General features: G+C 37.4%; 1 protein-coding gene across 2 annotated transcripts in view; it reads left to right on the top strand.

The window, feature by feature from the left end:
• GRB14 (growth factor receptor-bound protein 14) overlaps positions 1-12,596 on the top strand; it is a 212,501-nt gene that overhangs the window by 192,367 nt on the left and 7,538 nt on the right. For both annotated transcript variants that reach the window (XM_006866993.1, XM_006866994.1), the window contains one exon: positions 5,776-5,856. In XM_006866993.1, the coding sequence (XP_006867055.1) occupies positions 5,776-5,856 (81 nt within the window). The remainder of the gene's footprint in view (positions 1-5,775; positions 5,857-12,596) is intronic.

Raw genomic sequence — 12,596 nt, 5'->3', positions numbered from 1 at the left:
GCACAATTAAGTGTTCTGGAACACTCATTTTCTGTAACATTATCTATAGCTTGTCGTGATCCATACAACCAAAAACTTTTGCATAGTCAATAAAGCACAGGTAAACATCTTTCTAGTATTCTCTCCTTTCTTCCAAGATCCATCTAACATCAACAATGACATTCTTTGTTCCACATCCTTGTCTGAATCTGGCTTGAACTACTGGTAGTTCTCTGTCAATGTACTGTTGGAGCCATTTTTGAATTATCTTTAGCAAACTTTTACTTGCATTCAATATTAATGATACTGTCCAATGATTTCCAAATTCTGTTGGATCACCTCTCTTTTGAATGGGCACAAATAAGGATGTCTTCCAATTAGTAGGCCTGGTAGCTGTCTTCCAATTTCTTGGCATAGATGCGAGAGTACTTGCCTCCAATGCTGCATCAGTTTGTTCAACGATTTCAATCTGTGTTCCATCAATTCCCAGATCCTTCTTCTTTCCCTTAAGTGCACCTTGGACTTCTTTCTTCAGTGTCATTGGCTCTTGATCATATACTACTTCTTGAAATGGTTGAACATCAACCATTTCTTTTTGGTACAGTGATTCTGTGTATTCCTTCCATGTTCTTTTGATGCTTTCTGCATCATTCAATATTTTATCTGTAGACTCCTTCAATGTATTACAAGTTGAATCTTTAGATTTTCTTTTTTTCAGTTCCGTAAGCTTGAGAAATGCTGAATGTGTTCATCACTTTTGGTTTTCTAGCTCTATGACTTTGCACATTTCATTATAATATTTGACTTTTTCTTCTCGAGATACCATTTGAAATGTTCTATTCAGCTCTTTTTCCTCATTTCTCCATTTGCTTAGCATGTCTATGCTGCATAGCAAGATTCAGCGTCTCTATTGACATCCAGTTTGATCTTTAACTTCTTTCTTGTCTTCTCAATGACCTTTTGCTTTCTTCCAGTATAATGCTTGATGTCATCCCACAACTCTTCTGGTCTTCAGTCATTTGTGTCTAATACATGGAATCTGTTCTTTTGATGATATCAAATTTGGGTGGGATATGTTCCAGGTCATATTTTAACTCTCATGGACTTGTTTTAATTTTTTTCAGTTTCAGTCTGAACTTATATAAGGGCAGTTGATGGTCCTATGTAACCACAGTGTGTCCCTGGCCTTGTTTTAGCTGATAAAATGGAACTTTTCTACTATCTATCCACAGATATTGTCAGTTTGATTCCTGTGTATTCCATCTGTTGATGTCCATGTGTATAGTCATCTTTCATGTTTTAAAAAGGTATTTGCAATGAAGAAGTCATTGGATTTATAAAATTCTGTCATGCAACCTCCAGCATCATTTCTATCACCAGGGCCATATTTCCCAACAGCTGATCTTCCTCTTTGTTTCCAACCTTTGCATTCCAGGCACCAATAATTATCAATACATCTTGATTGCATGCTTGATCAATTTCATAGTTAATAGAATTCTTCAGTTTTATCTCCACTGGATTTAGTGGTTAGTGCATGAATTTGATTAATAGTTGTATTAATTGGTCTTGTTGTTAAGTGCTGTTGAATCATTTCCCACTCATAGAAACCCCAAATAGGGCTTCTGAGGAGCAGAGGATGGGTCTGAATTGCCAGCCCTTGTGGTTCACAGTCCACTGCTGATCTTACAGCACTACATCAGGAGACCGTTCTTCCTTGTAGATGTATGGATATTATCCTATCACACACAATGTTGTACTTCAAGATGGATCTTAAGATGTTATTTTTGATGATGACACCATTCCTCTGCAATATGTCATAACTGGCATAGTAAACCATGTGATTGTCAGATTTGAAATGGCTAATACCAATGAATTTTAGCTTACTAATGCCTAGAATATCTGTGTTTATGCATTCCATTTCATTTTTGACAACTTCCGATTTTCCTAGATTCATATTTCATACATTCCATGTTCTGATATTATTAATGGATATTTATAGCTGTTTCTCCTCATACTGAATTGTGCCCATCAGTACTGAAGGACCTGAAAGCTTTACTGCATTCACATTATCACAGTCAACTCTGCTTTTAGGAGGCAGCTCTTCCCCAATCATATTTTGTGAATGCCTTCCAACTTGAGGGGCCATATGATACTGTATCTGACAATCTGCTAACACTCTTCATTATGTTTCAATATTCAGTATTCTGGTGCTATCTGACAGAGTTCCACTGCTGTTCATAAGGTTTTCAGTGACTAAATATTCGAAAATTGTCTGTGTCCCCCCCTTCTTCCTAGTCTGTCTTAGTCTGGAAGGTCATCGGAAACGTGTCCACCATGGGTGACCCTGCTGATATTTGAAATACTAGTGGCATAGCTTCCAGCATCACAGCAACACATAAGCCATCACAGTAAGATAAATTGACAAGTGGTGAGAAGATTAAGAACCTATTAAAAGTGAAGTCCTGATGTGGCACTATAAAATAAGCACTGTACTTTTACCCACATGGTTGGTGGTTCAAACCCACCAGTCACTTCTCAGAAACCTTACGCAGGGTCACTGTGAGTCAGAACTGACTCGATTAGAAACAACAGCAAAGGTAGATTTACAGAAGAGAGATGTTGGATATTTATCCTTCAGAATGTTACATCGAAAACCAAACTCACTGCCATCAAGTGGGATTTGTGTCATAACAACCCTGCAGAAAATTTTCCAAGGCTGTAAGTTTCCACTAGAGCAGAAAGCCCCAGCTTTCTCCCACAGAGTTGCTGTTACTTTTTATGATACCTGCTTGGGAAAGAAAAGAATTTGCTAAAATAATTAACCAGATAACTGAAAGGTTTAGATGTTCATATTGGATATATGTATTAAAGTAGCTCTTTATATGTTTAGAAACGGATAACACAGAGCATAGTGTAAGGCCTCACGAGAGCTTTGGCTTCCTCCATTTCATTTAGCAGGAAGAGGAGATGCTGGGAATTTTTTAATTGAATCACAGTTTTTGTGTTTTCCAGGTCCATTGTCCATTGTCATTCTTAGTTCTGTAATTTCTTAAACTCTGTCTTCCTTCCAGTTTAGAGATTGGGGAGGAGGGCAGGGGCAGAATGATCAGAATCAGAATTTTTAATTGTCATATTTGATTTGGAAGAATATCTTTTTAAATGGTTTAAATGAAGCTTTTGGATTAACTATGAAAGTTTGTTTTTCTTTCATAACAGATAGTCACTATGATTACTTCTTTATAGGGGTTTGTTTCTCATACGTTCTACCTTTAAGGTGACTATTGATTTCTCTTTATTGTAGTTGTTTTTTAATGACTAACTGGTGTCTTATAAGACTTAATTCTTTGAAATGCTCTCATTATAAGTAGTTGCTTCAATATTCTTCATTGTCATAAAATGTTTAAAAAAATAAAATGTAGAAAACTTTAGAAACCTAATAATCCAGAGAGTAATAACTAGACAGCTAAAGATGTACATTGGAGTCACCCTCGAAGCTTTCTGAAGTCATCTGTGCCTCAGGCACATCCTGGGGGATCCTCATTTTGTGAGTCAGTAATCTGTTTCTGTAGCATCAGAAGGAGACGTTGCTGTTTTCGTTAGAGGAAGGCCAGTTACCTATGTTGTTGTTGTTGTTGCTGTTATTGCTAGGTGCCACTGAGTTGGCTCCAGCGCGTAGCAATCGTGACTATGTTTAGGCCATTGTTGCCGCTACTGTGCCTGTCCATCTCATCGAGCTGCTCCCTCTTTTGTATTGACTCTTAACAGTGTTGTCTTCTTCTGTGCTCGGTCCATCCTGATGACATGTCCAAACTGAGAGGAGAGGCATGGAATCATAGAATAGTGAGGTTTTAGAAAGAGGAGATTATGTAAATTGTCCTCATTATATATTGTCTCCTTCTCCTCAGTCAAGTCTTCTACTAGCTTCTCTCTAACATACCGTCATTCTCTATTTGCCCTTCAGTAGGACAGGAACGTCTTTAGGTGATCTTGTGCCCTTTCCTTTGGCTAAAGTTAAAGACCTAGTAAAAACCTCCTACAGCACAGAGGCACTGCAGTTACCAGGGACAATACATCTGTGAAAAAAACAGTCTTATTAGTAGGTAGCAGACTTTTCTTTGCAGGTAAATAAAAGGCAGCCAAGCAGCATGTACCTGTGAAAGTGTTGGTTTTAGGTTGTATATTCCCCAGAATTAATCTGAGCAGAAATTAAGCTCTGTTGTCTTCTTGTTACAGTTATAGCATACATGTTGTTGTTGTTAAGTGCCTTCGAGTCGGTTCCGACCCATAGCGACCCAGTATAGGGTTTCCAAGGGTGTAAATCTTTATGGGAGTAGAAAGCCTTATCTTTCTCCCGCGGAGCGGCTGGTAGTTTCGAACCACTGACCTTAAGGTTCGCAGCCCGATTCGTAACCACTACGCTACCAGAGCTCCATACATAGTTAATTTAAATCAATTTCATTAGGTCCCAGTAACAGCCATTAAACATTAATTTAAAAAATATTTTTTTGAAGATGGGAAAAAATTGAATGAAAACAATACAATGACTCTTAAGTGAATGTGGGATTGAATTGTTAAAAGCAAAATTTTGACAGCAGGAACCACTTCCAATATTGCCTAATTACAAAATATAATCTACTTGCCTGAAATTGCTGTTCATGAAATAATTTTTAGTGGAGAAACAACTCTGTTGGAATGTTCAGTTGAAATCATCCTAAAGGTAAGATTTGATTCCATGGTGTCCCTTTGTTCTCTTTCCTAAAAGATCTGTTTTTAACTTCATTATGGTTCCATGAAAGAGAGAATTGTGATGTTTAGCTGAAAACCAAGTTGTCTATCCCATTTCGTATGTTGGTGTATGGTTTAAAACATTGTGAAGCCTAAAGCTATCTTCCTGTTTTATCCAGACCCCCCTTGCTCCAGGGCAGGTTTGGTCATAGCACTTGGCATATTTAATGTTTCTTAAAGATATATTATATTTGTAATTCAATGTACTTTTCTACTTGTTGCCTGGTAACCCTTTCCTATGATTTTACCTCTAGAAATCACAGTAATTTCAGTCCTTACCTATTCTAGTTACACTGACATTTGTCATCTTTTTCTGAAATAAGTCTGATTTGGTTCCCCCACCATATTGGTGTCCCAGAGATTGAAGCTAAAAATTAAACAATGTCATCATACTATTGATCCTACAGGATCATACAGGTCTAAGAATCCTCAACGTAAATACCAGTTTTGGATTTACCAAAGAGACAGTGGAATTCATTGATTGATTATCAGAGATTTTATTGTGCTGTAGGATGAGCACTAGATCCCAAGATTGGTTTGAACCGAAAAGCCAGTGATTCAAGCTCACCAGTCACTCCTCGGAAACCCTATACAGGGTCACTATCCATCAGAACTGACTCGATGGCACTTAACAACAACAACAACAACAACAATGGTGAACTTTCTCAGTGTTGCTTAGCATCCAGAATGAGTATGGGAGTTTTGAGTCATTGTACCACCAAGCATGGTAGCCTTTTTAAGTGAGCTTTCTTATCATTAGGCAGTGTACCACTCCATATGGTTGTAGTGTTACATGATGTTAAGAGTACTGAGTAACAATATGAGTTCCAAACTTTATACTGATAAGGTAGATCTTAAGTTGTGGGTCCAAGTAAAAACAGTCACTTTAAATGTATCATTTCTTGACACTAAAAGACATATATTGATTAAGTATAATTAATGAAAGTGATCTTTATTAATAATCAGTATAGTGAAAGTGGTAAGATGTGTTTTTATTTCTTTCTTCTGTAGTATGGCATGCAGCTATACCAGAATTACATGCATCCATATCACGGTAGAAGTGGCAGCAGCTCTCAAAGTATATCACCCATGGTAAGTGCCAGATTCTGAAACCTATACTACAGTTTCCTTTTATTTACGTTATTACATTTGGTCAACTGTCACAACTGTTTGGCATCATTCAGTGAGAATTGTATTTAATTTTGCATTCTTGGATGTGTATGTTTGTAGCCTTTGTGAAAATTTTTACACAATGTATCTGAAGTCTTTGATTAAAATAAATGATACATGATGAAGCAAATGTTAACATGCTGAAAAGAAAATGTTATATAACTCATTTTGTCTCTTTACTAATTTGAGGATTAGAGCTGAATAAGATAATTTGCAGTATATTTTCTTTAGGATTATAGATTGTTCCCTTAAGTGTTGTTCTTGGTTGTGTATCTATTTCTAGGATTGTCATAATCCAGTATAAATATGCCAGTGGTTTGGGATTTCAAATGATGCACTATATGCATTACACTACATACACATCTTTTGTACTCTGGATTTCTAACAATAAAAATGTTTAAATGTCAGGTTCCTTAAAAGCAGACTCCTTTTTAATAAACCCCTAAAACTGTGAACCAAACTATAGGTCATACATTGCATTACCTCTGACACAAATTCAGGTGGAGAATAAATGTAACTTGGACATTTACTTGCAGGTACACACATCTTTTTCATTTTTTAGCACCTAATTTTAATTTCTTGTGCATTAATACAAGACATTTGTTTCTGAACTTTGTTTATGCTCTGCTTTATTTTTCTGTGCTTTGAAATATCTACTGTTTTAAGAATTTGGATTTAGATGCTTGGGTTACACATCAATTATGGTGTATTTTTTGAAATGTGCATTTTCACTCAGATTAAAAATGTGTTCTTCATAGCTGTGACCAAGGAAGGAACATTTACCCTTACATGCAATGTAGCAGATGAAATACTCAGTTCTAGGAATGAGGCATGAAAGAATGTTGATTACTAAGCCTGATAGACTGCATGAAAAAAAGAACTCCAATTCTGTAGGTACATTACTTTTAGTCATAGAAGAGTAACTTCTCATCTTTGTGTCATATTATTTTTAGGCCCTAAAATAAACTGAAGAATGTATTTTTATAAAAGCAATCATTTTAAGGTATTTTCACATTTCACCTTTATCTTTGAATCCATGTGCACATGTAAATATAAATGAATTTGACTAGGAAGAAAGAGTGACGAACTACTTCCACATATTTAGTCACTGAAAACCTTATGAATAGCAGTGAAACGCTGTCAGATACAGTGCCGGAAAATGAGCCCCGTAGGTTGGAAGGCACTCAAAATGCGACTGGGGAAGAGCTGCCTCCTCAAAGTAGAGTTGATTGTGATGACGCGAATGGAGTAAAGCCCACAGGACCTTCATTTGCTGATGGGACACAATGCAAAATGAAGAGAAACAGCTGTAAACATCCATTGAAAATCGAAACATGGAATGTACAAAATATGAATCTGGGAAAATTGGTAGCTGTCAAAAATGAAATGGAACGCATAATCGTTGATATCTTAGGCATTAGTGAGCTGAAATGGACAGGTATTGGCCATTTTGAATCTGACAATCACATGATTTACCATGCTGGGAATGACAAATTGAAGAGGAATGGTGTTGGATTCATCATCAAAAAGAACATCTCCAGATAAGTCATGAGGTACAATGCTGCCTGTGATAGGATAATATCCATGTGCCTACAGGGAAGCCCAGTTAATACCACTATCATTCAAATTTATGTGCCAAGCACTAAAGCCAGTGAGTATGAAATAGAAGACTTCTATCAACTTCTTCAATTTGAAATCGATGAAGTATGCAATCAAGATGTATTGATCATTACTGGTGATTGGAATGCAAAGGTTGGAAGCAAAGAGGAAGGATCACTGGTTGGAATATATGGCCTTGGTGATAGAAATTATGTTGGAGAATGCATGATAGAATTTTGCAAAATCAATGATTTGTTCATTTCAAATACCTTCTTTAGACATCGTAAGAGACGACTATACACATGGACTTTTCACCAGATGGAATACATAGAAATCAAATTGACTACAACTGCGGGAAGAGATGGTGGAAAAGCTCCATATCATCAGTGAAAACAAGGCTGGGGCAGACTGTGGAAAGGACCATCGATTACTCATATGCAAATTCAAACTGAAGCTGAAAAAAATGAAAACAAGTCCACGAGAGCCAAAATATGACCTTGAATATATCCCACCTGAATTTCGGGATCATCTGAAGAACAGATTTGATACATTAAATACTAAAGACCGAAGAACAGAAGAGTTGTGGGATGATATCAAGAACATCATACATGAAGAAAGCAAAAAGTCATATTGAGAAGACAAGAAAGAAGGAAAAGGTCAAAATGGATGTCAGAAGAGACTCTGAAACTTGCTCTCCAGCGTAGAGATGCTAAATAAAATGGAAGAAATGAGAAGGTCCAAGAGCTGAACAGAAATTTTCAAAGATCAGCTCGAGAAGATAAAGCCAAATATTACAACAAAATGTGCAAAGATCTGGAGTCAAAAAAACAAAAAGGGAAGAACATGCTCAGCATTTCTCAAGCTGAGGGAACTGAAGAAAAAATTCAAGCCTCAACTTTCGTTATTGAAAGATTCACTGGGCAAATTATTGAATCATGCACAAAGCATCAAGAGAAGATGGAAGGAATATACAGAGTCACTGTACCAAAAGGAAATGGTTAATGTTCAACTATTTCAAGAGGTAGCATATGATCAAGAGCTAAGCTACTGAAGGAGGAAGTCCAAGATGCATTGAGCAAATTGGCAAAGAACAAGTCACCAGGAATTGATGAAATAAAAATTATAATCTTTCAAGAAAGTGAGGCAGCACAGGAGGCACTCATCTCTGCCAAGAAATTTGAAAGACAACTAACTGGCCAACTGATTGGAAGAGATCCGTATTTGTGCCCATTCCAAAGAGAGGTGGCCCAACAGAAATCATCGGACAATCTCTTTGATATCCCATGTGAGTAAAGTGTTGTTAACGGTAATACAGAAACGGCTACAATAATACATTGACAGAGAACTTCCAGAGGTTCAAGCCAGATTCAGAAGAGGCCTTGGAACAACGGATATCATTGCTGATGTCCGATGGATCTTGGCTGAAAGCAGAGAATATTACAAAGATGTTTACCTGTGCTTTATTGACTACGCAAAGACTTTCGATTGTGTGGATCGTGACAAGCTATGGACAACATTGCGAAATATGAGTATTCTGGAACACTTAATTGTGCTCATGAGGAATCTGTATATGGACCAAGAGGCAGTTGTTCGAACAGAACATGGGAACACTGAATGGTTAAAATTTAAAAAGGTGTGCGACAAGGTTGTATTCTTTCACCATACTTATTTAACCTGTATGCTGAGCAAATAATCCGAGAAGCTGGGTTCTATGAAGAAAATGTTGGCATAAGTATTGGAGGAAGACTCATTAACAACCTGTGATATGCAGATGGTACAACCTTGCTTGCTGAAAGTGAAGAGGACTTAAAATATTTACTGATGAAGATCAAAGAGCACAGCCTTCGGTATGGATTGCATCTCAATGTCAAGAAAACAAAAATCCTCACCACTGGACCAATAAACAACATTCTTATCAACAGAGAAAAGATAGAAGTTGTCAAGGACTTCATTCTTCTTGGATCAACTATCAACACCCATGGAAGCACCAGTCAAGAAATCAAAGGACATATTGCATTAGGCAAATCTTCTGCACAAGACCTTTTTAAAGTTTTGAAGAGCTAAGATGTCAACTTGAGGATTAAGTTGTGCCTGACCCAAGCCATGGAATTTTTAATAACCTCATATGCATGTGAAAGCTGGACAGTGAATAAGGAAGACCGTAGAAGAATTGATGCTTTTCAGTTGTGGTGTTGGAGGAGAATATTGAAAGTGCCATGAGCTGCCAAAAGAACCAATTGATCCGTTTTGGAAGAAGTGCACTCAGAGTTCTCCTTGGAGGCCAAGATGGCCAAACTTCGTCTCTAATGCTTTGGACAGATTATCAGGAGGGAGCAGTCGCTGGAGAAGGATATCATGTTTGTTAAGGTTGGAGGGTCAGAGAAAAAGAGGAAGACCCCCAACGATATGGATTAGACAAGTGGCAGCATTGATGGACTCAAGCGTGGCAACAGTTGTGAGGTTAGCCCAGTATCGGGCAGTATTTCGTTCTGCTGTGCATAACGTCCCTGTGAGTCCGTACTGACTTGATGGCACCTAACAATAACAACAACAACAACAACAAAAATCCTTTTCGAAATTCCCACAAATTTTTTTTAGAGTCTAAAGTTATTATAATGAACATGTTAATAGCAGCCAAGCATTTGAGAACCAATTATTGTTAAATTTCTTCTTACTCAAAGGAAAAACCAGGTACTTCCTATTCTAATCACTGTTGTTAGCATACAAGTATAGTATATTCTTGCGTTTTTCCATTGAAAGTGACCCTACTTTGGACCAATATGTGTATAATAGTCTGGATACTGTAGATTTCCTTGCTCCAGCACCATGTAAATGAAGAGACATTCAGTGAAATCTGTTAGGAGGCATTGGGAATTGAAAGGGTTGTAGTTTCAAGTCCGTTTAGAGTTATCTCCGAAAAAAGCCTGTCACTTTTAATTCCCCAAAAACCTGCCTTTGTGAACCCTGCAGAGTACAGTTGTACTGTGTCACGCATGGGGTTGCCGTGAGTCAGAATTGATTTAATAGCAGCTGGTTTTAGTGGTGGGACAGCAGAGCTAGTGGCTTTTGTGCTAAGGACCTGTATAATTGTCATCTTCAGAGAGAGAGAGTAGCTTCTGAAAGTTTAATTGGAGTTAGGAGAGTAAGTCATTTGAGAATTTATATCTCTATTGTTCTTAATTTTGGTGCTATAGAACAAGCACTGGACTGCTAGCCACAAGGCTGACATTAAAAACCCACCAGCCACTCCCATGTAGGGATTCTGTGAATCTGAATGAACTCAGTGGTAGTGAATTTGATTTTGGTTTGATCCCGAGATGGAAACTAAGACATATAGGGAGGATTTTGTGTTTCCTTCAATGTCCATCCAGAATCCCACTTTTCTGGACTTTTATAGAAGGGTCACTCTATGCTAGTCTTGATTTTTATGGTAAGAATTATTTACAGTGATGGAAACAGAAAACTTTGTATATTTTAGTTATGAAGGGACTTCAGAAAGTTTTTGGAAAAATTCTACCATCTTTCATTTTTCCATGAAATGTTGACGCTCTCTCATATGTTTAGCTTGAGTCCTGCTGTGGCACTGTAATACAAGCACTGGTCTGCTCACCACAAGGTTAGTGGTTCAAATCCACCAGTTGCTCCTTCAAAACCCTCTGCAGGTTTGCTATGAGTCGGAACCAACTCAACTGCACTTAGCAACAACAATGTATGTCTAGAGGAGTGATAGTCTCAGTTTGGGAGTGTAGTGGCTTCATACAATAAGCACCAGACTGTGAAACACAAGATTCATAGTTTGAGACCACCATCCACTCCACAGGAGAAAGATGGGGTTATCTGCTCCTGTGAAGATTTAAAGCCTCAGAAACAGGGGCACTGTGAGTCTGAACCATCTCAACAATACTTAACAACAATAGCAACAATTCTCAATTTAACTTTTCTAGATAAACATTTTAAGACTATATATGAGAAAAAAATTTTCTCATACCATAATAAACATCATAGCTCTATAAGGTACCTACTAGCCACTCCCCGTCCCCTTCAGCCTTTGAAATAAAATTCATCAGTAGACATTTATGGAAGTCAAATATATTTATTTCTTCTTAAGGTAAACGAGGGATTTATTTAACAAGGCATTTATTTATATGGTCCTGGCTGAAGAAAGGGGAACAGAAAACAAGCCTACTCAAATTCTTATTACTATTCGCTTTTGAACCTGGACTAGACATTACAAACTGCAGTTTCGTTCTCTGGTACATAAAAGGACTGGAGAAAGGACATCCCTGTTACTGACTCTGCCTTAAGCAATCTATATGGCTTTGGAGGAGTCACTGATGTCCTCCAGTTTAAAGTAAGGATGATTATTATCATCATCTTTAGAATCTGTTGCATCTCTGATGTCCTGTGAGTGTTTAGAGCACGTGACAGGACACAATTTGAGGAAATTCTGTAGTTTAATCTAGATTCCTCAAATGGGATTACAGGGTGTGTGGGGCCTTCCACTGAGGGAAACTTCCTCCAACACTTTCAGGTGCAAATATCACCAAGAACACTGGATCTGATCACAGAGTGTAGCCAAGGTTATCCAGGAGATACCCAGGCTTCTGTCTTCAACAGTGCTAATAAAATCACAGACTTTCTTATATGGTCTTCCCTGCATCCCACAAAAAGAAAAAGCTCAAAAAGGGGAAGATGTTTGAGAAATATACCAACTCTGAATGTTTCCAACATTGCTTTCCTATGTGAAAGAAGTTTGAGCTGAAAAATGACCTTTTGAGCTCAAGTCAGACTGATTCACTTCCTTTTTTTTGTCCACTAAAGGTAAACTATTAATTTTTCATCCCCCACCTGCCATTCAGTAAACACACAAACCAAGAAAGAAAGAAAAACCACCCAAAAGATCCTTTGCTATATTCCAGTTTTCCTACAGTGTAGTTAATATAACAAATATACAAAGTTCCATATTTGTACTGTCCTCTCCTTACTTCTGTCAACTAATTGTGGAATACTGGATCTTACTTTATGTTCCTTCCTGTCAGATAGTAGGCAAAAAAAAAAAAAAA

Source organism: Chrysochloris asiatica, unplaced genomic scaffold (assembly GCF_000296735.1).
Source record: "Chrysochloris asiatica unplaced genomic scaffold, ChrAsi1.0 scaffold00099, whole genome shotgun sequence".
In the NCBI taxonomy this organism is placed as follows: domain Eukaryota; kingdom Metazoa; phylum Chordata; class Mammalia; order Afrosoricida; family Chrysochloridae; genus Chrysochloris; species Chrysochloris asiatica.
This window is presented reverse-complemented; position numbering and strand designations above follow the sequence as displayed.